General features: G+C 31.2%; 2 protein-coding genes across 7 annotated transcripts in view; both read left to right on the top strand.

Moving 5' to 3' along the window:
* Positions 1–14,270, top strand: part of Rhogef2 (Rho guanine nucleotide exchange factor 2) — a 35,461-nt gene extending 21,191 nt beyond the window's left edge. For 4 of the 6 annotated variants that reach the window (XM_072908800.1, XM_072908798.1, XM_072908797.1 and 1 more), the window contains 9 exons: positions 131–183; positions 8,371–8,642; positions 8,725–10,053; positions 10,445–10,561; positions 10,868–11,044; positions 11,405–11,628; positions 12,287–12,437; positions 12,650–12,696; positions 13,839–14,270. In XM_072908800.1, coding sequence (XP_072764901.1) covers positions 131–183; positions 8,371–8,642; positions 8,725–10,053; positions 10,445–10,561; positions 10,868–11,044; positions 11,405–11,628; positions 12,287–12,437; positions 12,650–12,696; positions 13,839–13,937 — 2,469 coding nt within the window. In that variant the 3' untranslated portion in view covers positions 13,938–14,270. Of the gene's footprint in view, positions 1–130; positions 184–8,370; positions 8,643–8,724; positions 10,054–10,444; positions 10,562–10,867; positions 11,045–11,404; positions 11,629–12,286; positions 12,438–12,649; positions 12,697–13,384; positions 13,468–13,586; positions 13,690–13,838 lie in introns of all 6 variants that reach the window. The other 2 variants (XR_012048288.1, XM_072908799.1) reach the window with 2 other exon arrangements.
* Positions 14,271–18,265: 3,995 nt separating this feature from the next.
* Positions 18,266–24,790, top strand: Pfas (phosphoribosylformylglycinamidine synthase). Its single transcript, XM_072908802.1, has 9 exons — positions 18,266–18,765; positions 18,919–19,060; positions 19,178–19,328; positions 19,641–20,031; positions 20,379–20,491; positions 20,713–20,957; positions 21,510–22,228; positions 22,412–24,127; positions 24,384–24,790. The coding sequence occupies exons 1-9, from the start codon at positions 18,494–18,496 to the stop codon at positions 24,622–24,624; spliced, it is 3,990 nt and encodes a 1,329-aa protein (XP_072764903.1). The 5' UTR covers positions 18,266–18,493; the 3' UTR covers positions 24,625–24,790.
* Positions 24,791–26,702: the final 1,912 nt, after the last annotated feature.

Raw genomic sequence — 26,702 nt, 5'->3', positions numbered from 1 at the left:
AAATTTATCGCGAAAAATGTATTAAACACGAATATTATGCGCTAGTACATGTTTAGAAGTGAAACTGCTATAATTATATATAACTTGAGTAAACTTATAATTAAAATTTGCATATTTTTTTCACTTGCAGCGGCAACTAAGAGAAAAGAGGAAGACTAGCGATCCGAATCTCTCGAAAACAAAGTGAGTATTTTTTATAATAAATATTTATAGTGTTATATATATGAACACAACTGTTCTCGAGCGTTTGATTATAAATAGAGCTTAAAAAATCATGCGATACTAAGATGTAATGATTAAGACAATGCTATTGCATTTTCCTATATTTACTGTTTATCTTTAAATTAAAATGAGAAACGAAAAATAGGACTTTGTTTTTGCAAGAAATTAGCTTTTTTTATAACTTGTGCTTGATATAAAATAGGTATTTATATAATATCTTATCGAGCTAAATAGAATTTCTTGCATATACTTTTTCAATCTATTAAAAATTATCCAACATAAGTGGGAAGGGAAAAGGCTGACACACAACGAAATTAATTAATTTCGATCTGTAGAAAAGAACTGGTTCAATATTTCGAATGCTATAAGTTTTGTTATGGCTATGGTGAGGAAGCAAGAATTTTAATCTCTCAAAATCTCTCGTATACCGCGTTTTAAAAAAAAAATTGATACGTTTCACAAATACATCTCTTACAAATGATCAAATTAAGATAATTACGACGTAGTTAAATTCCATTATTTATTGCATTAACTGAACTAATTTATTAAATTGATGTCTCATTTGATTTATAATTTAAGATCAATTAACCTAATTAACGTCGTTTATTTAATTTGTAGCAAATACCATGAGGTATATTCCATAAAAAGCATTTCTCGCTACACATTATTCACAGTAAAATGTGAAACATTAAGCAATATACGTATTTATGTGACATTTACATATAAAGTGATATAAATACATTTTTTTTATACGTTTTACAATTTTTCTGAAAGGAGAGAAATATTATTTATAATAATATTTATTCTTTTTTTTTAACGGAGTTACATATAAGTTTTTCATATTTTAACAAACTTTTATATTTATTCAGACTTAAAAATATAATGGTATCAAGTAAATGATATAATCGATGAAGTGCTACAGTTCAGAATTTTTGCAAAAAAAAAAACATAAAGAGTGAAAAATATAGAATCTTTTTTTATTGATTATATCATTTTTCATTGATTACATAATTTCCGAAAATATAATGTTGAATATATGACAGTGATATGCATTTATTTGATTATGCATCGATTAAGATACACTAAGTTCCTTGTGTGATAATTAATTGTGGCAAAAGGCTACAAGTTTTTAATGCACAAAACTGTATTATTATAGACCATTTTGAAAAATCAAGATAATATTATAAATCATAATAATATTAATTTTTACTGTCATGATAGAAATACGAGGTGTGTCGTAACAAACAATTTTACAGCTGACAAATGACAAGTGTCTTGTTTATCGACAAACTAGACAGTATCGATGTACAGTTAAATAGATCAAATTATTTTTTTCCTTTTACTCTTTTTCTCTCTGAATGTGTTTATTTAAAATTCCAAGTGCGAAAAGTATGCAACGGCTAAAAAAAAAAAAAAAATTCGAAACTGTTTTCAGTGCAACTCGTCACGCGTGTAAAAAGCGCGTAAAATGTTCGCACTATCATATTATCGATCGGGGAAGCAAGTCGTGGTGAAATTCGAGTTCGACGATGAATTGGACCGAGCTGTTAAAAATGGAGCTGTTGAACCGGGGAGTGATTAGACCTAGGCTTGAAAGCTCCGCGTGAAAGCTAAAGTCGTACGAAACGCAGATGGACGAATTTTTGGCAGCGTCGGCCCTCCCCCCCCCTCCCCCCTTCCCCGCCCCACCTCCCCCATCAGTTTTCCATAATGAACACGTGCAGAGAGCGCAGACTCGTTTCTTGTCGTACGAAGGTGTATACAGAGCTTTCGTTCGGAAGGCCTTCAGTGTGACGTTCAATTCCGCGGATGGCTATTGCGTAGCTTCGACAGCGCACGAAACACCCACGCTTTCGGAACGCTTTTGAAACGGCCGCTTTTTCCGTTTGGCAAGCCAGAAAATTCGACCCGACGTCTTACGTCCAAAGCACTTCTCGTCCGGAGACTCTCTGCTTTTGTGCGCCTCGCTTTTGTAATCTCTTTCTTAATTATTGCCGACGGTAAAAGTCGTTCTAAATTTACCGATTTCAATTCTCATGCAGTTTTCGATTCGCATCCAGTGGCTCCTGCTGACTCAATTTCCGAGTCAATATGAATCAACGCCGTTCCTTCTGTTCGTTTTTTAATTAAAAAAAAAAAAAAAAACTGTGCGCCCTTTGGGAAGATTTGTGGATTAATAAAATTAAAGGAAACTATGATCGCAGATTCCGGGAAGATTTAAAGCGATATGATTGTTTAATGACAACACGATTTGATTATTAAAGATTTTCAGTCTTAAAAAGCTTACTAATTGAAAATTTCTCTTGGATTTTTTTTTATAGACAACTAACACTAGTTAAATCTCCTTAAAAATATTTTAAATATCTTTTAATTTAGGAAGAATATAAACGTGATGGCTATTTTTTTTCTCAATAATCAATGTTTCTTTTAGAATTTCACGGATTTTTATTCCTTGCACTTTTTACATTACAGCTGATGTACACATATCATTTGACATGATTAAGCTGTAATTATATCACCCAAATTATAAATACGAAAATAACACAGAAATTTAAAATTATACAAGAAGGGAGGGGGGACAGAGATCTATTTAAGGTATAAAATTATTTTATATACATTCAGCTTGTACATGTGTGTTAGAATGTTTATTAAAAAAGCTTAGAATCTTCCATTTCAGTTATGCCTTATACATCTTGTCGTATCTTTAGACCTAAGAGAGATATGCAAGTGTTCTGTTTGCAATGACTCACTCTGTATATATGCTTGCTGAAATTTAGAATTTTGCAATGGAAAGTAAATGTTGAGTAAATAATTGATCGAGAAGCTCTCGTTGCTAATTTATAATCGTTATTAATATAGAAATAATAAATTTTCGCAGACGTCATTGAAGAGTATTTCCATCTTTTGTTTGATTTTTTTTTTTTTTTTTTTTTTTTTTTTATTTCAAAATAAGCACATGTCTCAGCTTTAAAAAAAATTACTAATAACAATTTATTTTAAAAATCCTAAAAAAATTTCTGTCGTTAAAAACTATTTTTCTTATCTTTTCTAAAACTTTTTTTTTTTATCGAGACAAAATTTGTTACTTTATTCCAAATTAATTCTGATTTGATCAGCGCGAGAATATTTTTAAATCGAACATCGCGACTAAAACACTGTAGAGCTTTTCATTTTTATCTCTGAAAGTCAATTAAGGAAGTAATTTGAGGCACGTCCGGCTAAATATTTAAATTCGAAAGATATGCACGATTATCATTTTCCAAGTATTAGTAATCGATATGGGAGGATTAATATTACACTAATAAATAGCGTATTTCGAAACTCATGACAAAATTGCAAAAGGCTGTATGATACACGCGGTTATTTATACTGCGGCCAGAGAACTCGTGTATATAATAATGCTCGTAATTTCGTTTGGTGAATGACAAGTCTATCGGTACTTGTTGCACGGTGTTTGCTTTCACATTTTGAACATCTCAAGACGATTTAAAAAAAGAAGGAAAAGAAACGCTACGTACACTAGATATTATTTTTTTATCACATTTAAAAAATATATAATTTATTTTATTTTTATATTATTTCCCTCTTGAAATACATATCAGAAATATTATATAAAAAATGATTAATATTTTCTGTTGGATTAATTCTATGAAAAATATGAAACTTATTTTATTTTGTACTTAATTATTATGTACTTAGTTGCCTTTATAAAATTATTGTGCACGTAGATTAAGCGTGTGGTTAAAAAATTTGAATTATATGAAACGTTTTTATTTTATTTTATTTTATTTTATTTTATTTTTTTAATTAAAGTGAGATCACACTTATGACACAAGAATTGAAATTTTATTCCACATTTTCCACATTAAGCTCAAAATGCATCGCATCTTGAAAAAGAAAAACGAGGAATTTAGATTTAAAAAAAAATTGTTTTTATTATATAATAATCAAGGTTATATAAATCACGATTGAATGAAGAAAATTAAAGAGACCTTTGTATCTGTCTCTCTCTCTCTCTCTCTCTCTTTCCGTAATCATAGAAGATAAATATAATGAATTATATAGATTTATATGGATAAATAAACGCAATTTTTATTTAAGAAAATAAAACACATCATGTTAATTGACAATAAAAAAAAATCTAAAATTTCATGCTGTGCGATTATACTCGTAGGCTGAAGACTTTTACGAGAGAGCTCTCTCGCTTTATTTTAGTCCTATTTTAAAGAATCGATAAGAGATTGTATGAACGGGAAAAAAAAAGATCCGTTTTTATCAGGTTCCTCTAATATGGGTGCACGCTGGTAAATGGAATGATGTCAGAGCACGGATATGTCTTGGCTTTTATTTCCGAAGCGATCGATACCCTCGAATCAATACGATTGTACAGCGTGTCTTTTACTAAACGCAATTCTTTGGCCATGGATTTTTTAGACACACTAGTGCAAAATGCGCTTGCTTAAAAAAGAGAGAGAGAGAGAGAGAGGGAGAGAGAGAGAGAGAGAGAGAGAGATTCTTTCTTTATATATGTATTATTGAGTGCCTTTAGCTTCCGCCTAGAAATTTGCATATCTTGCATAAATATATGCTTATTTAAAAACTTTCTTATCATTTATGGAGGCACAATTTTGATAACTCCTTCGCGGCACGATTTAATGACGTTGTTTTGACTATTTTGACGCTAAAAAAACACAACAACTTTTATAACACTTTGGTGTGTCATAAAATGACAGAAAGTTCTAATAAACTTCGAAAATAGAGAGAACTGGACTAGAGCAGACTAAAATGAAACTGGATTAAACGAAGACTAGGATTAAATTAAACTGAAATTACTGATCAATTAAAATTTGTGATAAACATGAATATTTTGCTTTTTAATTTGAGATTCTTTTGTTATTGATTCATCATTAGAAACATTCGATAAACATATTAAAAAGATTTAACGTTGCAGAATCAAGTGAAAAGTCTAATATTATCAATATTAATATTTTATCCATAAAGTAAGAATGAATGAGAATAATATATTACTTAATATTAATATATATATATATATATATATATATATATATATATTAATTTTATATTTAATACATTATTATTATAATATATTATTTAATATTTATTATTAATATTTATTCCATTCATGATTTCATCTGTCTCGCCTTCCAGTAACCATAAATTTATAACTTTTCTGGTGATTCATACATATAATAATAAAAAAGAAATTTATTAAAATTTGAAAGCTAATGATTTTACAAGATATTAATGAAATTATCTATATTAATGCAAAAGAATAATTTTATTAAATAATTGATAAATTCTTTAATTATTGAATAAAATCGATTTTCTTCTTTAGTTTGTTACAATCTTTTCTTTATAATCAAGATAAATAACATGGGACAAAAATAAGACAAAATTAAAACAATTAGGCAATAAAGAACCGACGTGGATATAGAGCGTGAAGTAATTTCAAACGATAATTCAATTAATTATTCATGATCCACGTTTCGAAGATTTGATATGACATTGTTTTAATACATTTTTTTTGTATATTGGAATCCATTATTTTGTCGTTTATGTTTTTTTGACATTGAACGTTTATTCGAAATATTCGTTATATTCTATCATTTCTATATTGGTTGTCTTGTCTTTGCTGTTCTTCCCGGTCTGAGTAAGTTGCCCTTAGTTTATCGAAAATTTATTTAAAATTTTACTCTTGACAGTTTGAAAATACCCTTTATTTTCATTAGTGCAGCTCTCCTCATGTCTTGTACCGTTTAGGAGGCTTCTTGCATTAGTCATGTGAGGATCGGCTGAGATAAGTTACATAATGAATATCTTGATGAAAATGTATATATAGTAATTTTATTATCAGTTCTTGTATTATTTTTAATTTTATATTATCTTATATAATTGTTTTATCTTTAAATCACTGAAATAGCCCCGAAAGGAGTCGTCCGAAACGTATGGATCATGAATAAATAATTAATTGAATTATCGTTTGAAATTATTTCACGTTTTTTATTGCCTAATTGTTTCAATTTTATTATTCAATAATATCAAGAGCCTTTAATTTAATTAGTTTATTTTAAAAATAAACATATAAAAATTAATAGTTATTAATATAAATAGCTTCTTTATAAAGCTTTAAAACCTTTTTATAATTGATTTTTTTATGTAAGCAGAAAATTGTTTAAATAATAAGACACACATTATATATTAAAATAAATATTTAAAATATTAATAAGAGTAATATTTATTATATATCAAAAAAGTTCTTTAAAAAATTCTATGACATTTATTAAAAATTAATTATTATTCTCTCAATGTTAGGTTCTGTTAACATTTTTTATGAAAAAATTTCTATCAAATGTATTAAAAAGAAAGATATACAACTCGTGACTATTCCCTGCACATTTTGTATTTCTTTTAAAGGTCTCTTTTTATTGGGAACGTTACCTCACAGACAATTTAGATTGAAAATGTCACTGCACTGTTATAGAGTCTTCAATATTGAACCAGTGACCTTTCAAATCTTGCTGTTTTATTATCAATCCATTAATCTAAGTATTTTAAATATCTCATCTAAAAACGGTATTATTTCATGAATGTGTGAAATTTAATCTAAAATATTATAGTAGCGTATAAATCGCGAATATTTATGCTGAATGCATAATTGCACGGGCAAAACGTGTGAACACTCTTCGTGTTTCGTGACGTGTCGATGAAGCCCTCGGAGGACTAAAAGGGAGTATAAAAAAAAATGAGGCAACACAGTTCGCGACGCGTCCGCCCTCGTCTTGTCTCTCACGATAACGAGAGCCCCGACGATCCCGAGCCGGTGGCGGCGGCGGCAACCCCACGTTCGGATCGGTCAGCTGATGCCGCCGCCACCCTCAAGAGTTATTCGGACGCTGACGAAAGCATTGCCGAAATACTTATTTCCCCGAGTGACGACGCTGCCACCACTACCATCGCTGCGCGCGATCATCTGCGCTGTCTTAATGAGCGACGTACGAGGTCCGAAAGGTACTTTATTTTTTTCCAATACTCATTGCGCGGGGAAAAACAATTTTTTGGAATTCTCAGGGATTTCTTTTGTGTCTGGAAAATCAAGGAAACCTCATGGGATTTTATTAGGATTCAGAAATTTTTTTCAAAAATTCTTTGATAATTTTGCTGTCATTCAATATTCTAAACAATCAGCCAGCTAAGAAAATTATGTGTTTAAAATATACTTGATGTTTTAACAAAAATATTGAATATGCAGTACAGAATTTTTGTAATTTTTAATGATAAAAAAAAATTAAAATTCTATGCAAATAAAAATTGCTTATCTTACAAAAATTATTTAATTTTTTCTTTCTTTTTTTTCCAGAACATTTACAAATCTAGCCTAAAACTTGGCTGTTTTTTCCTTTGTATGAGTAAAAATATTAGAAAATGCATGCGATAAAAAAATTTATTTTAAAGACAATTAAATATAAAAAAAATTTTTTAATATTTTTATCTCAAATTTTGAACGAAAATATCTGGAGGCTCAGGGAATTTTTAAGCCTTTTTTTTTTACAAGATTTGATTTGATACACACCCTAGTTTAGAAAAAAACATAGCAGTTGTTTCTAATGAAGTAAAAAATTATTTATTAATTAAATTAAAAGTTCTTTATTATTTCTGTTTTTTTTTCTTTTCTAAGTAAAAAAAAAGATGATAATAAAAGTGTTATTTCTGTTGAGAAGAATATCAAAATTTTCTTATATTTTCTATATATATATATCAAAGATTATATAAAAATAAAATTACAAGTTAGCCAAAAAAATGTGAATTAATTTGTAATATTTGATATAAGAAATAAGAAACAAATTTTAAATATATTATGACGGAAAAAATTTCTGAATTTATTGTATTTTTTAACGTCCATATATATGAAACTCTTAAAACAAGTTTCTCGAAAAGCCAAGAACTAGAAAAAAGAGAATTTAATTTTTAAGATCTAGCGACATCAGAGGTTCTTTATGGCTTCTTTCACAAATGTCAAGTATATCCTACTGGTAAAATCGATATGATAGTGCGAACTACGTCGAAAGATACTAAACTGTTACAATTAGTTGATAGAAAAATGCATAAATTGCTAACGATTGACTATAGAGTCGGTTCCAGCGATTGCGAGCCTTCCGGAATCTTCCCTGGGAATTCGGCCGGCAGTTCGTCAAACAGCAGCCTGTCGACCAGGAGTCTGGATAGTCCCAGTACCAGCCTGGAACAGGTACATCCCACCACATCGGCGGCAAGCGCTTCAACCTCGTGGGACAGTGATGTTGACGTCGAAGCCGATCCGCCAGATTGGAGTCAGGCTGTCACCGAGGACGTTCTTGCACAGCTTAGCAATTCCGAGAAAAAGAGACAGGATGTTATTAATGGTAAATAAATAATAATCTTATTCTTAAAATCGATATGAGAAGCCACATTAATAAAAAAAAAATATATAAAATCTCTTCCCAGAATTATTTCACACCGAACGCTCTCACGTTCGCGCGTTGAAAGTGCTCTCGCACGTCTTCCACAAACCTTTATTGGAGTCCCAAGTGCTGCCGTTGGATCAGATTCAGCTGCTATTCTCTAATCTGGACGAGATGCTGATGATCCATTCGCGTTTCAATCAGTCGATGAAGCGAAAGAAGAAGGAAAACCCATGTGTGGGCAACGTGGGCGAACTTCTGCTAGAAATGTTCGACGGCGAGGCCGGCGAGGCATTCGAGAGGACCGCGTCGGCCTACTGTGCCAAGCAACAAGTTGCTCTGGACGCTCTGCGCGACCGTCGACGTAAGGATTCCAAGCTGAACGCTTTCCTGAACGAGGTCGAAGCGAATCCGCTGTGTCGCCGACTTCAGTTGAAGGATTATATACCTACCGGTATGCTGCGACTCACCAAGTACCCGCTGCTATTCGAGAACCTCGCCAAATACACTCCGGACAGTGATGAGAGAGAGAAGGCGGCCGTGTTACGTAGTCTCGAGCGCAGCAAAGAGATATTAAGTCGTGTTAACCAGGCAGTGAGGGAGGCTGAGGACCATCAGCGACTCCAGGAGATCCAACGTACGATCGATCGATCGGCCTTCGACAAATTCGATCACCCGACCGTGCAGGAGTTCAAGCACCTCGACATCACAAAGCGTAAGCTGATCTACGAGGGACCGTTGCAGTGGCGGCGGGCCGAACCGAATCGATCGATGCAGAATCGCTCGGTACCAAAGCCAGTGGATCTGCATGTGGTATTGCTGGACGATACGATCTTCTTCCTGCATCGACAGGACGACAAGTATCTGCTTAAGTTTATCAACACGACCAATCAGGCGGGCAATTCCGTGCTCAGTCCGATCGTCAAGCTGTCCACCGTACTCGTACGACACAACGCCGCCGAGAAGGACTCGCTCTACCTGGTCAATACTTCCCAGAACGGCGCGCAGATGTACAATCTGGTGGCGCCGTCTTCCGCGGAGCGCAAACTGTGGTGCAAGCACATCTCCGAGGCCGTGGAAGCTTATAAGGCGCGCGATCGCCAGGGTAGAAGACCAACGCCGCCTACTATGCTCCCGGAGGAACCGACAAATACGATGGAGGACGGATCGCCTTCGGAAGCAGACAGCGTAATCGAGAAGGCTCAATCACAGAATAGAGAATCGAGGGAGCTTGGACAAAACGCTGCTGCCGGTATGCAGGAGCAAGACGAGGAGACTACTCCGGAAACCACCACAACTACGGAAACTCCCACGACTGAACAAACGCAACAACGGATGCAACAGCAATCGACTGTTGAGTCGCCAATCACAGGTTGTACTTTGAGTAAAACATTACTGTAATATCTAAAAATGTTGATTATCCAATAAAAGTTGGACAGCTTATCACAGTTGGCAACTGCAAACATTAATTCAGGAACTGAAGAAATAGTCTTACATTTATATTTAATGCAAATTTTGTAAAAATTTTTGTAAATGGTTTTTTACGTTACATTTATTTATTTCGAGATATATAGTATAAAAAATGCTTCTCAATTAAATATATCTACAATATAGAATCGGAAACTTTAACTTATAAATTAAAAAAATGTTTATATATATAATACAAAACCTTTTTTTTCTAATAGTTTATAATAATAATAAATTAATAATAAAATAACTAATTTATTTTTAAGATGGCTCATACTTTTTTTTTGTACATATAGGTGTAGCAGAGCCATTACGAATGGTCACGTGCACTCAGCTCTCATTAATAGATCCACTGGAAGTTCATGTAGAGGTACCACCAGTGCACATTGCAGAGCCAGTCCTTACACCAATAGGTAAAGCTTCTTTTTTAATTTAATTTTAAATTATTTTAACTCTTTTTAAAACAAAATTATTAAGTATTGCTGACATTTCATATAATTTTTACTACACATAATTTGAATAATATTGCAAAAATTATTGCAATTATATAGACTCTAATATAATTATGGTGTCGAGTATATTGTATATCAAATCTATATATTTATCAATTAATAATTTTCAACATAAAATCTAAAGAATTTGCACTCCTGCAATTTTATTGAAACAAGACACAATTTAATAATAATAAAAAATATTTATAGACACTTGATATTTTTCAGAGTCTCTGAGACGTAAGGATGAAATAATCAAACAGGCTCTGCTTGAGAAGCACGTGTTAATGGCAGATATATTAAATATTCCTAAAGAAGATTTCGAGCATGTGGCAGATATAGCATCTGAACCATCTGCTGTAGAAAAAGAACCCGCTGAACTTATACTTGCTGCTATTAGCCAAAGTATGATTAAGAGGCAAACTTTTTTTTGAAGTCTTTTAATACTTTAAAAAATAAATAATAATAAATATTTTAAAGAAAAATATATATTTTACCAAACAGGACGTTTGAATTTAAATTAATATATATTGTCGAAAGCAGAAATACATAAAAAATGATAAATCTCAAAGAAGACTTGAAAATTGACTAATTTTTATTTATTTAATTAAAATGCACAAAAATATATATAATTTTATATTACAGCATATATTACTAATAGTATTACTAATGTAATTAGCAGTTTATTTAATAATTTATATGGAGAAAGAGGGAGAATAAAAAAAATTTACACTCACTGCAGCAACATTTTATCTTTGCCTACAGCTGATCATTTAGTGGGGATGTTGAACTCCGCATTAAATGTAAGCGAAACGGAAACGATATTTGCATCGTGTGGAGCATCAACATTATCATCTCCCGCTGCGTGTGAAGCTACCGGTTGTCCTACACTACGAAATCATTCGCATCCTCAACAATCGATTATGGGGGTGATGCATCCGATGTGTCATTATCTTACGTCCCAGCTCTCCCAACTGTCACAACTCTTGGTAAATAACAGTATAGATACAAGTATAAAAACAGAATACATTTAAAAAGATGCTACTAACAACAAAGCAATTATAAAGCAAATTTTCTTTCTCTGATCTAAACAATTTTTCTTGTAAGAGAAAGAAGACGGAGAAGTTATATTATAAATATTTGATCTAACTTTTATGTAAAAAGATCATTTACACACACTCGTGACTCTATTATCGTTTTTTTTATAAATATTTGATATTATGTATAAAATTGAAGACTTTTTTCCCCAAAATCTTAATTATTCTTAAATTACCACTTAATATATGTATATATAAAATATAATTCTTGCAATAGTTTAATTTTATTTTATTGAAAAAGATTGAGACAGTGTTTGTGTGTGTTTATGTTTATATGTTTTCTGTGTAGAAAATAAACATATAAAATATTTTCATATTATTTTTGTTCTATAGCAGAATTATGATCTACATTCTTATATTTTGGTTGCATTTATTATGTGTGTTTGCATCTTTTTTTTTTCTTCCAAAACTAGAATACACATTTAATTGTGAAAATGGCAAGAAAACACAACTAAAATAAACAGTTACATTACTTGCTAAATAAACAGAGTTTATTTCTATCTGGCTTATTTAAATTTTCATTATTTTATTAAATTTATGTGAATTGCAGGAAATCATAAAGGAGAGAGAAGAAGAGCGAGAAAAATTACGAAAAGAATTGCGCAGAAGTAGAGAGCGAATACATGCACTTGACACCGACGTACAGCGCCGTGAATTTTCGGAAGTGATAACTACGACAACTCACACACAAACAGCGACTGGTTAGTACTCCATTTATTTTAATTTTATCCCTAAAATTATTTAAAAATTGCAATATGTCTATGTAATAACTTTATAAAAATATGATAGGTATCTCAAACACAGTTTATCTTTCCCTTAATAGTTCGTTGATAAATTTGAAACATATTAAAAAGAAAATGTATTTAAATCATTATAAAATAGTCCAATAATGTACAATATGTTGTCTTTACAGATGATGTCGCACATCAAGACAGTTGCACCGATGATACCATTCGTGATGTAAGAAAGATTTTTTAACTTTATCATATTTTATTTTGCATTAAATATACTTGTTGCATTAAATTGCATTTTTATATTCATTACTCAATGAATTAACAGAAACTATAATGTATATTTTAAGTATTATTTATATAAAAAGTATAGAAACTGTTTTTGTAATTATTCTCAAAGTTATTTTCTTGTTTAATAGATAGAATATAAAACTACTCTGTTTCATCAAAGTTAATAGTAAAGGAAATGACTGGAAATGTTATTGACCCTTTTCAGAGATATCTTTTATTGTCAGTAAATTAATTATATTTGATATATTACATCTACTTTATATAATTTACGAATTATGTAATATTTATAATTATATATTTTTTTGATATTTAGTTATTTTATATAACTTTTAAAAAGTTTTATATAGCGTTTTCAAACAACATTTGCAATAATACCAACAATTTGCAAAAATATTTCTATCATCCATTTATTAAATTCTGCTATGAAATGACAGTTTAATCTCCCATTTCTTTATATTATAATCAATAAATAATACTAGATTATTACAGAATCAAATAAAAAAATCACATAAAATTTTTTACCATTCACAATGATGGTATAAATAAGTAAAATATACCACAAACACTCTCGTTTCAGCTTTATTCATTAGTAAATGCATGTATAATTCAATGTGTATATGTCTTAGATTTCCAGCGAAAGTTGGCCTTATGACATTTATCCAAATCTATGACAATTAATTCATGAACTGCTCCACCTCTGTGAAGAGAGGTAGATTTTATAGATTTATTCTATCTGATATAAAAAAAATTTAACAAAATAATTTATGTTTACCATCACACAACATACACACACAATCTGACTTTATTTATAATCCAATGTGGCTGCAGTGAGAGCCTGGGAATCTTAGACATCAGAGACATACACGAAAGAACTTCTTACACAGTAAACAGTAGGCCAATTGATTGATCACACTCGAGCAATTTTGAAAAGGTAGATTAGGTCAAAACGAATAATAGACTATGATTAGTCTATAACATTCTTAATTTTTTATATATTTTTTTATTTTATTTTATTTTATATAATTTCTTATATATATTTTTATATTACGTTTTGTAATATACTTTATTACATATTAACAGGAGTTCGTCGATGCACACGGAGAAACGATTGGAGATTCGAATACGGAAAATCTGAAGCCTGAAGGAGAAACTGAAATGATGGGCGACAGTGTCGGTTGAAACACAACTGAGGATACTTTCCGTTGATCATATCCTTCTTGATCTTGGTGCATTTCATGAGCGGTGCTGGAACGTTCTCATATACCGAAAGAGATCAGAATTATTTGTAGAAAAACAAACTGAAAAACGCGGACGATACATATATACATGTGTGAGACATATAATTCTTTACTGCGGATAATAATGCTACATATATATATACAGAAGAGAGGAACAAGTCATTAGCTGTTTTATTTATCTGATAAAATTTTTGGGAAAAATATATCAATGACAACATGTAGTTATATATTGTTACCACTTTCAATAGATCGATTCAATGCATACAGAAATAAATTATGAAATACGATATATACTACAAATCTGTGTTCAACAAATTATCTCTTTTTCTAGATGATCTTTTTTTATATTACTTTGTAAAACGCCGAAAGCATATTTCTTATGCAATGTGATTTTTCATGTCCTGCCAAATTTGTATAGATTGTTTACATATAAAGTTCCTTCAAAATAATCCTTCAAGATAAGAGAAATTACGGAAGAAAAGCGTTTGCTGATGTACTGAACAATATATCGACTTAATTCAGATTACTGAACATGATTAGTATATGCATATATATATATATATATATATATATATATATATATATATATGTGTATGTGAGTAATATAATTATTATTAATATAATGTAATGAATAATGATTATATTAGATATCATGTTTCATGAATCATGTATCTTTTTAACAATAAATATCGATTAATTAAGATGTTATATATCATGCATGCTATTTTTTGTTAAATTTTTCAAAAGTTTTTATGAAAATAAAACAGCTGATTAACTTTTGTTTCATTCCTGTGTATTCACCAAAATATGGATGAGATTTTGCCAAAGATTTTATGTAAATAGATTTACATAATCTGCACTAATCTATCAGACGCAACTTTTTGTACATCATTACGTTGTTATTTTGCGAATTGCGAGTCCTGTATATTATTATTATATATTATATTATTATTATTATATTATTATATTATTATTATTATTTAAGAAGTCCGATTTATATGTACGTGCAAAGATGGATAGCGAAGTTATGCGCGAAGAATCTGTATACTTTAATATAATTATTATTAATTAATTATTGTTAATTTTTTCGAGTTTTTCGTGCATAAATCAATGTGTTGCAACATATAAATCTGGATTTCACATCTCGATTATTTCAAAAATAGTAAAATGGAAATTATTGATAGCTTGTGAATATTCGATTTTTCATACCAGAAATGTAGGAAAATCTCCTTTTGCGAGAAATTAAGAGAAATCACATAAAAAGTGCGATTTTCTAACATTTTTACAAAATTAAAAGCTGCTGTTTACAAGTGGTGATTATAAAATGTATTTGATATTCATAGAATATCTATAAAAGAATTTTGTCAACCAGATGAAAGAAGTCTTGAGACGATTAACTTGTTGATGAAAAAAAAAAAGTTGTCAAATTTCAAAGTTTTGCACAAAATATGGTTTCCACAATTCAAGTGCGAAACACTTGAAATTATCTTAGCATCTAAGATTTTTAAATCTACTTTCTCTAAAAATCTAATAATTAAACAATTTAAGGATACAAGGATTCTAGAATATAAGAATCCAAAAATCTAGAAGTATAAACATACAATTTTTTATAAAGTAGACAGTAGTTTACGTACTTAAATAAATTTCACACACATACACACACACGCGTGAGACGCTCGTGCAAATTCATGCAGGATATCTCAAAATATGTCTCAGATAAATGTGTATCACTAGCATAATCTTGTTATTTTATTCATTTTACGATTTAAAAAATTATTTTTTTATGAAGATTTAAAATTTTGATAGGCTCCCTCTCTTTTCCCTTTTATTATTTGTTAAATAAATGATTTTGTAAAATAATTAAAGAACAAAGCTTTACGATTTAAAAATACCTACAAATCCTAGAGTAATAAGGATTTTAAAATTTAAATATTTTCAAATTAAAAATTTAAAAACCTAAAGATTTAAAAAATTAATCATTTGACAAAAATGTTGAATGTAAATGAACTAATTCTTTCAGTAATTTAATTAAATTATAAAGTATATTATCAATCATATATTTTTTGGGGATATTCTTAATAAATTTGATGTTATATTAAAGTATAACAAATTATCTTTACAATGTAACATTGATCTCTGTAACCAGTATTGTTCTTATGAAACAAAATTATTCTAAAATACTTGAAGTTAGCGATATTGAAAAAAATGCATATTCTTTGCATCTAATATTTATGTAAGTGACTTTTTATCATTGAAATCATTGTAATTTAATAAAGCATATAAATTATAAATAGAGACATAAAACATACGTCCTGCATCGCATTCAGATTATTGTCAGATATAAAGATTTTCTTATTTTTCAATTAAAATATTTTAAATAATATTAAGTCCGCAAAATTTTTAAGAAAAAAAATTGTGATGCGAAAAATATATTGATAACCAATTATTTAAAACTGAGTAATTCCATCTCTAGCGTTATTTAAAAAACACAATAGATCTTTCTTGCGCTGATCTAATAGAGCATGATTAGTATTAACACAGCTATTATGATATATATATATCTATATTTTATGTCACATTTACATAATTTTTGGACATATTTATTTTTTAAATCTGTTTCATAAATTATATTAATTTTATCAGCAAATAGATAATCAACATTTATGTGAATTTAATTGCTTATTTGCACTTTTACTCGCAATTTCCTTACTTTTCACACCATGATCCGAGACGATTGATAAGTATGGCTGAATCTTGGAATATTTACAAACGTGCTGAATTTTTAAAAAGAACATACAGAAAAAAAAATCAAAGAAAGTTAAACGAAATTCTTTCTGCGAATAAAATTTAAATTTTATTAGCATGATTAAATATGAAAAACTTCTGTGTATTTTCCTTTCTTTTCCTTATTATAGAAATTGCGTATATAAAGGACTCGTCTACTTACATAAAATCTTTGCCACTATGAAACACTAATAATTTTTAATGATAAGATAAAAAACCATTACAAATGCGATACTATTATATATGTATAAAATATTTAATAACATTATTGGATAATATTTTATTATTATTATTATTATTATTATTATTATTGTATTAAAACAATTATCGAATTGTGTAACTCCTCTTGTTTACATGTACAAAACCTATCATGAAAAATTATTGACATATTAAGAAAAAAAAAATTGAAAAAAACATCAAATATAAAAAAGAAACGCTTAATTCTTATGACGATATAATACTTTATATGCTGTAACAATTTTATATATGCATATATATATAGTATTTACAAAAATTATGTTAGTTTTCTATGGCTCACTAGTATATATATATATGGCTTTTTAATTTTATAGATACATTAATTAATTAAATTTATATTGATATATATTAATTTATAAAACTCAGATGTGTTATATTTAAAGACGTTACCTCTCTTTTGACTTCATGATAACCTTATATTATATTTTCAACGTCGATGAAGCAATTGTGAAGCAATTACTGACACAGTTTGCCTTATACGAGCGTCACAAAACGACAAACAAACGATAGCAATCAATGACCTTTTCGTCATCATACGTACATACATTATACATATTCTCTTTAGACATTGAAATCATTTCAATTCTTTGATTTTTGAACTTTTCTTTCATAAAATTTTTCAATTCTTTGTCTTTTTACCATTAATTTTCCATAAATATGGAAATATTAAGAATTTACCAGAACCTTTTATAAAATATATGATAAATTACGTAATTTTTTTACGCGAACATATAACTTAATTAATTTCTTTTAATTAAAAAGTAAGACTCTGGCACAAATAAAATTTTAAAAAAGTTTTGAAAACATTTTTTAAACCTCGTATTTTTAATATAACTTAATAAAAAAAATTTATTATGCAATAGTATTTATAATTATATTGTGATAATCAAAAATATATTAATTTAATTTTAAATATATAAAATATATAATTTTTGATTATCGCAATAATTATAAATAAGAATTTTTTCGAATTTTGTTTTTACTTTAAAATTTTATTTATGCCAGAATTTAATTCAATTAAAAGAAGTAAATTAAATTGAATGGTTATATGTTAAAAGAATAAATTATATATATATATATATATATATATATATATATATATATATATATTTAAAAAAAAAGTAGCGCGAAAAATGTTGAATTGACCTGCTGATCGAATTATTATGCAGGGAGGGCAAGTCATTGGCTTGGTTTTGTAATCTACTGTCCTATCATGTTGACCCTTTTTTTTCTCAATGTGAGAATGGATAACACTTAGAAAATCATAATGAATGATAACAAACATCTCTTGCAAAGTAGTTTACGCGATAGCATCTTCATTTATCGTCGAGTAACGAGATAGAAAAAGCAACATCGCAGCTGGGGGTCCCTAATCTTGAATAGTTCCTGCATGTCTGTCGTACAAATTTATCAGCGTCTCTTTCCCACTCTCATCATTGTACCTCCATTTGAAACATGTGCGAGATCTTGAGGTTCTACAAGGCTCCCGGATTGAAGGCGGGTCAGCTGAGGAGCAAACTACACAGGGTGTCGGAAATCGAGACCTCGGTGACCGATCTCGAGACAGAATTGTGTTATTACGTGGAAGTCACAGAACCGCTCCAGGAAGAGGAAATCAGGATATTAAAGTGGATCCTGTCCCCTCCTTTCGAAGCAAAATGCTTGCAATATGACAGCGTGTTCAAAAATACTCCAGATCATGCTATTGTCATTGAAATTGGACCCAGGTAAAAAATTCATATTAATAATTATTTAATTTTTTGCTCCAAAAATTAATTCTTCATTTATTTGTTATAAAACAATTATTTTATTTTAATTATTACATTTAACAAAATATAATAATATTATATTTATAATAAGACAATTTTCTGCTGCTATAGGTTGAACTTCTCAACAGCATTTTCCACTAATGTAGTTTCCATTTGTAAATCTGTGAAATTGAATAAAGTCACGAGAATAGAAGTGGCAACCAGGTATTGCATCAAGTTTAAAGGAGCAATTGACAAGAAAGTAGAAAGCAAAGTATGTGTGTATTTTTTATATTTTCTTGACAGTGATGTGTGATTGAAACTATTAAATTTACTTAATATATAATTAATCTGCTTTATTTGAAATAACATTACACATATTATTCCATAGATTGTAGATGTACTGGGAGACAGAATGACAGAATGCAGATATGTAAAATCCATCGAAACATTTGATCATGGCTTTAGACCAGAGAAGTGGTTTGAAGTTGATTTAATGAAAGAAGGCAGGAAAGCTTTGGAAGAAGTTAATTTGAAATTAGGTGAGTAGTGTGGTTAAAGAAAATTTAGTTTAAAGGCTTTTAAGACTTTCAATTAAAAGCAAAAAATTATATCTGTTAAAGTAAAATTTAAGAAATATATTATTATTATAAAAATAGAGAAGAGCTCAAAAATGAATGGCAGAAATTAAATAAATCTAATTCTCGGAAGTGATGAAGAATTTGTACAATTTATATTTCTATCATGTTAGCGGATGGGAGTGCAAATTTTCACCCTCTATGAATAATTTGTTCTAATTTTTGTCTCTGTTGTCAAATTGTACAATTCTTTTATTCTATAAATTTATTTTGCAGGCTTGGCATTTGACGACTGGGATTTAGACTTTTACACAAAATTATTTCTTGAAAAATTAAAACGCAATCCAACAAGCGTAGAGTGCTTTGACCTTGCTCAATCTAATAGCGAACATAGTCGTCACTGGTTCTTCAAGGGACGCATTATTTTGGACGGCAAAGAAGAAGAAAAATCCTTGATCGACATGATTATAGATACGCAAAATTATTCAAATCCGAACAATGTGATTAAATTTAGCGACAATAGCAGTGCTATAGAAGGATTTCAAATCCCTGTTATGCGTCCTCGAGAAACCTGCAAGTGTAGCAATTTTTATCTGGAAACCATCAAGCAGCATCTCATTTTTACAGCGGAAACGCACAACTTTCCGACTGGTGTGGCACCTTTTAGGTAAATTTACATAATGAATAAATAAAATTTCAAAAGAGTTAAACTAAGAAATGAATACTTATAATCATATGTGCATGCTATGTGTTTTTGTATCTTTTTAAAAAATTATATGAGAGCTTTAAACCTTTTAAATGATATTAATAACAAATTTGAAACACTTGAAACAGTTTAAATCTAAGATATTTTAATTTATAATTTTGAGTTAATCTGTAGGATTTTTAATTTTTTCTTTTTTTTTATTTGTTATATGTTAATCATTTATCAGCTTATTTCATGAGTGATTAATTTATTATTTATTATTATTTATTATTATTCTTATGTATTAATATGATATAATATTGCAATAGTGGTGCAACGACGGGTACCGGAGGGCGATTAAGAGACATTCAAGGAATTGGCAGAGGAGGAAATTACATAGCAGGCACTGCAGGTTACAGTGTTGGCAATCTTAATATTTCAGGTATAATTATATTTTTATAATTATAACAAACTAAATTAAATCTCAATTCTTGTATATAATGCTGATTTTTTCACAGATTATAAATAAGTGATTACACAGTTATCAGATATCCTATTTATTAAAAGACTACTCTTACTTAAATATTTAGCTATTCGAATTTTATTTAAATATTTAACTATTTGAATTGTTTTCGATACATTATCTCTATTTTTCTGTCTCAGGCTATGATTTGCCATGGGAGGATAAGGATGCAGTTTATCCCAGTAACATGGCATCGCCGTTAGAGATAATAATCGAAGCCAGTAATGGCGCTTCCGATTATGGGAACAAATTTGGGGAGCCTGTTGTGTCTGGCTTTGCGCGTTCTTATGGAGCGACTAATCACGCGGGAATTAGACGAGAATGGATCAAGCCTATAATGTTTAGTGGAGGATTAGGAACGATGGACGCAAATTTTACTAATAAGGCAAGATTCTTGGATTTAAGTATTGCACGGATACCCTATCTTTTACAACAATTAATTCTGTTAAAACGTTTATCTCTGGATTATTAATTATTAATTTTTATAAATCATGTTAATCATTTCTTGCTCTTTATTACTATCATATTGAGTCATAATGTTAAAAGTAAGAAATCACATTTTTGTTTGCATTACGCATTGAAATAAATAATTAATTTTTGTTTTTTCTTACCATTATATTTGATATATTGATAACATATTTTTATGGAATTTTTGAAAAATTGTTTATTATAAGTATAAATGAATGTACTAATCTTCACATGTGTGTTTAACTTAAAATCTACATATATATAAATTATTATAATTATATATATATTATATTTAAAATTTCAAAGAAATTTTTTATTTTTGTCATTTTGTGGGGATTATTATTATTATATAATTATCTATTAATAATAATTAATAATTATTATAATAATAATTGTTATAAATTATTATTATCAATTAATTTTTTATTTGAAAAAACATAGTGTTATATTATTTACTATATTTTGTCAGGTTCCAGCAAAACGAGGAATGGAGGTGGTCAAGATCGGTGGACCCGTTTATCGAATCGGCGTAGGTGGTGGTTCGGCGAGTTCTGTGGAGGTGCAGGGTGACAACAGCATCGAACTGGACTTTGGTGCCGTACAGCGTGGCGATCCTGAAATGGAGCAGAAATTAAATCGCTTGGTGCGTGCATGCGTGGAAATGGGTGACGATAATCCGATCCTCAGTATCCACGATCAGGGCGCTGGCGGTAACGGTAACGTCCTCAAGGAACTGGTGGAGCCTGCTGGTGCCGTCATCTTTACTAAGAATTTCGACCTCGGCGACCCCAGTATCAGTACGTTAGAACTCTGGGGCGCGGAGTATCAAGAGAGCAACGCGATTCTATGCAAATCGGAGGACGAGGATTTACTGAAGAGAATCGCCGCGCGTGAAAAGTGCCCCATCAATTTCGTCGGCACTGTTACTGGAAACGGAAAGATCATCGTTTCCGAAGAGGAGGATCGTAAACAGGTGTCAAGGTACTTTGAAGATAAAGACGATAACCTGGACGACAGCAAGTATCCGGTGAATCTGGAGTTAGAAGTTATTCTTGGAAAAATGCCCCGTAAAATTTTCAACCTGGATACGATATCGCCGCAGAGGCTTCCCATGAACTTGCCCGATGAATTAACAGTTCGCAGCGCCTTGGACAGAGTTCTTCGGTTACCTTCGGTGGCTAGCAAGCGGTATATTTTATTTCATCATTACATTCTATAATAGAACTTCATTATTTCTCCGTAAACTAGGGTTCCTCCCATTTGCCACATGCGTTTCTATTTTTGAAAGAAAAAAAACCTTATTAATAATTTATATTATTTTTTTCGTTTATTATTAAAAAAATCAACACTGACAAAATATTGTACTTTCAGGTATCTAACGAATAAGGTGGACCGTTGCGTGACAGGCTTAGTGGCCCAGCAACAGTGTGTCGGTCCATTACACACTCCTCTGGCGGACGTTGCAGTGGTGGCTGTTTCATACTTTTCCAAAGAAGGCATCGCGACGTCCATCGGCGAGCAGCCGATCAAGGGGTTGGTGAACGAAGCGGCCGGTGCTCGAATGACAGTTGCTGAGGCTCTCAGCAACCTGGTGTTCGCGCGTATCACGAGTCTGCAAGACGTCAAGTGCAGCGGCAACTGGATGTGGCCGGCGAAACTCCTGGGCGAAGGTGCGGCCCTCTACGAGGCCTGCTCGGCGATGTGCTCGCTGATGAAGGAACTCGGAGTCGCGGTTGACGGTGGCAAGGACTCACTCAGCATGGCCACGCGGGTCGACGGTGATGTTGTCAAGGCACCCGGTACTCTCGTCGTGTCCTGCTACGCGCCATGTCCAGACATTCGCCGAGTGATCACCCCGGACCTCAAGGGTCCCGCTGCGGGACGGCAGAGTTACTTGCTCTTTGTTGATTTGTCTCGCGGGAAGAGTAGGCTCGGTGGGACGGCTCTGTCTCAAGTTTACAGTCAATTGGGCGACGACGTGCCGGATGTTGAAGACGCGGAGACTTTCAGAAACGCCTTCGACGCCACGCAACAATTAATCGCCAACGAAAAAGTCCTCGCCGGTCATGACGTCAGCGACGGTGGACTGATCACATGCCTCCTAGAGATGTGCTTTGCCGGAATCTCAGGGATAAATGTCAACATAACTCACAAGACTGCATCTGCCATTAACATTTTGTTTGCCGAGGAGGTTGGCTGGATACTGGAAGTCGACGAGAAACATCACGATGAAGCGATGGGCATGTTTCAGCGCTACAAAGTCCCCGTGTACTTGATCGGGAAATCCGCGGGCTTCGGAATGAACTCGGAAGTGGTCGTCAAGGTGCATGGATTTGTCGCGCTAAAAACTACGGTAATCGATTCGATGACCATTTGGGAAGAGACCAGTTACCAGCTGGAGTGTCATCAGACAAACGTCACGTGTGCCTTAGAGGAATTCTCTAAACTACGGGAGCGAACCGTTCCTGCTTACCATTTGAATTTCGATCTTTTCAAGTCTCATTGGTTACTAAAGAATCTGCCAAAGAATATCAAAGTAGCCGTGATAAGAGAAGAAGGTATCAACGGAGACAGAGAGATGGTCGCTTCTCTATTGCAAGCTGGCTTCGAAGTTTGGGACGTTACAATGCAAGATCTGCTGAAGGACTATGTCACCTTGGATACCTTCAGAGGTGTCATTTTCCCCGGAGGGTTCAGCTATGCTGACGTCTGTGGTTCAGCCAAGGGCTGGGCAGCCAGCTTCCTCTTCCATCCATCTCTACGTGAGCAGTTACGGCGATTCGTCGCTCGCGAAAACACTTTCAGTCTGGGAGTGTGTAATGGTTGTCAATTGATGAGTCTGCTAGGATGGGTGGGTGACGAAGATATTGAAAAAAATACAGGCGGCGGAATTTATTTGGATCATAATCTTTCCGAGAGATTCGAATGTAGGTGGAGCACAGTTAAGATCGAGAACTCGCCGTCGATTATGTTAAAAGGAATGGAGAATAGCATTCTTGGCATATGGGTAGCTCATGGAGAGGGCAGGTTCACTTTCCGCGAGGAAGTTCTAGAATCTCTCAAGGAAAATAACTGCTTACCAATCAGGTACGCTTTTATATTCTGATGTAATATAATTCAAACAAGTGAATGATTTTCTTTCTGATCAGTTAATTTATTACGCGAGTTGTTGCGTAGAAAAGACGATCTTTTTCACGAAAATATATATAAAAGAAGAAAAAAAATTATCATTGTAAGACATTTGAATTTTTGTTAAAGTTTAATTTTAGAGAAAGATATTTTAAAAATATATAATTAAAATAAATGAAAATATATAATATAATTATTTTTATATTTTATATAGATATACGGACGATTACGGCAACCCTACTGAACAGTATCCTATGAATCCGAACGGCAGTACAAATGGCATAGCCGCTGTTTGCTCTAAAAACGGTCGACATCTGGCGATGATGCCGCATCCGGAGAGGTGTACGCAAATGTGGCAATGGCCTTGGAAACCAACAGAGTGGAATTTGGAAGCCTCATCGCCGTGGCAGCGACTTTTCGACAATGCGTACATCTGGTGTCAAGAGCACGACTAAAAAATTGTTTGCCAAACTCGACAAAGTATTTATATATCGATGAAAAACTTTGTTATGATTTATTATTCTATTCGTTTATATATTTTTTAACATTCCCAATTCAGTTTAAATGAATTAATATCACATAGAATTAATACTAAAGGTACCTATATATTTGAAAAAAAAAAAATATATATATATATATATATATATATATAAAATTTGAAATTATAATAATAAATAATGAATTAACGTGATATTAAAATAATATACGTGTATATATACTATAATAAAAGTATTTTTTAGAAAAGTATATTTTTTGTACAAATAACAATTATAACACTCGATAGCACAAAAAAACAACAAGTGAAAAATAAATTATTTAATTAAATGTGTAGAATAATTTTTTAAAAAGCGTTTCGCATTTTATTTAGTAAAAACTCAAATTCCATTCAGCAGAAATCCAAACCAATTAGCAGAGTGAAACCTGAGAGGAACCATGTGGCACCGATAAATGAATCTGACCATTTAGTTCTACCCGCTCTAAAATGAATCCAGTTGACACTAACGACTGCAAGGAAAAAGCGTCTTATGAAAAACGGCAGCTTGACCTCTCTCAGATTTCTCTCCGATTCAACTTAGCAAAGACTCGAACCCTGCCTAGCCGAGATTTTAACCCTGTTGTTTTAAAAATCTTGTCGGTAAAATTGTATGTGTTGCCAGAGAGAAGCCTGAGAGGCGCCATGAAGCCGTTTTTGAGGGAACCTATTTTCACCGCGGTACAGTGGCGCTAGCTGGATCGACTTTCCAGCGGTTCGCGTCCGTGCTAGATCCACAAATTATGGTTCGTGTCCGTGCTAGATCCATAACTGTGGATCTCAAAAGTACGAAACATATACATTCATTAATATTTTATTACATATTATTAATTGTAACTGCGCGTGATCTTTTTTTACTTTAACATATATTATGAAGTAATATATATATATATATATATAGTATATATAATATATATATATATATTATATATATATATATATATATATATATATTATATATATAGTATATATATATACATATATTATGAAGTAATATATATATATATATATATATATATATATATATGTATTAATGTCGATTATGCAATTGACATATACTTGTACGCGATTAATAATATGTATCTTCTAATACCCTCCAAAGTTCAATTTTTATTAATAAAATATTTTACATAGATATCGGCAATGTACTTCATAAGCAGTAATGTATTTTAAAACGCTCGAAAATTCGCTTCTGAATGATTAGGAAAACATATTTGGCAAAGAAGGTATCGCTACAGGCAAGGTCGGCGGCAGAGCGATACCTTCTTTGCGAAATATATTCTCCTAGTAACTCAGAATAAAAATTTCCTAGCGTACCGCCTGAACTGAATTATTTCACGATCTCTTCTCGCAAAATATTTTCTAATAATTCAGAGAGGAATTTTCTAAAATATTTGACGGCATATTATTATTGTTCGATGTGCATAATAACTACTGCAGCATACCTTTTTGCGAAATATATTCTCCTAATAAGAAATGAAAATAAGAAATTAAGAGATATGTTATTACTTGTGAACTGCATTTCTTTTACCTTGTTAAAGAATCGAGTTTTAAGAGTTGAAAAGAGTTTTATTCATTAGCAGTAATAATCAATTATTTCACATTTATATTGTATGATCGTCTAGAGGAGAAATTTATATGATTTTCGCATTATGTCATGCGAACAATCGCAATATTTTTGCAATATATCTTATTACTTAAATGTTAGACATTTTTTATATTTCGCGGTGCGCTATATTTAAAAATCTTATTAATGAACCGATTATGTTTCAAGACTTTTTATGTACATATTGATATATAAAAATACTGTCGATTCCGCGAAACGGAGATCTGTTTTAATTTTTATATGATTCTTATATTTTATCGATTTCGAAATAGTTTTATTTATTAGAAGCGTTATACATTTTTTATGTTTAAATATTTTTTTTAACGAGAGGGAAATGCATTTACGCATACCCGTCGCTCTATGTACGAGAGGCGTCGGGTTATGTGGCACTCACC

This window comes from Anoplolepis gracilipes, chromosome 16 (assembly GCF_047496725.1).
Source record: "Anoplolepis gracilipes chromosome 16, ASM4749672v1, whole genome shotgun sequence".
In the NCBI taxonomy this organism is placed as follows: Eukaryota; Metazoa; Arthropoda; class Insecta; order Hymenoptera; family Formicidae; genus Anoplolepis; species Anoplolepis gracilipes.
The sequence above is the reverse complement of the archived record's forward strand: the minus strand, read 5'-3'. Positions and strand labels throughout refer to the sequence as shown.

What these genes read in the sequence shown, in the direction of transcription:
- Pfas (XM_072908802.1), top strand. Translation starts at nt 18,494, where the DNA reads ATGTGCGAGATCTTGAGGTTCTACAAGGCTCCCGGATTGAAGGCGGGT. An exon ending in AGAAGTTAATTTGAAATTAG is followed by an intron (nt 19,329 to 19,640) that starts GTGAGTAGTGTG and finishes TTTATTTTGCAG; the next exon opens with GCTTGGCATTTGACGACTGG. An exon ending in AATAACTGCTTACCAATCAG is followed by an intron (nt 24,128 to 24,383) that starts GTACGCTTTTAT and finishes TATTTTATATAG; the next exon opens with ATATACGGACGATTACGGCA.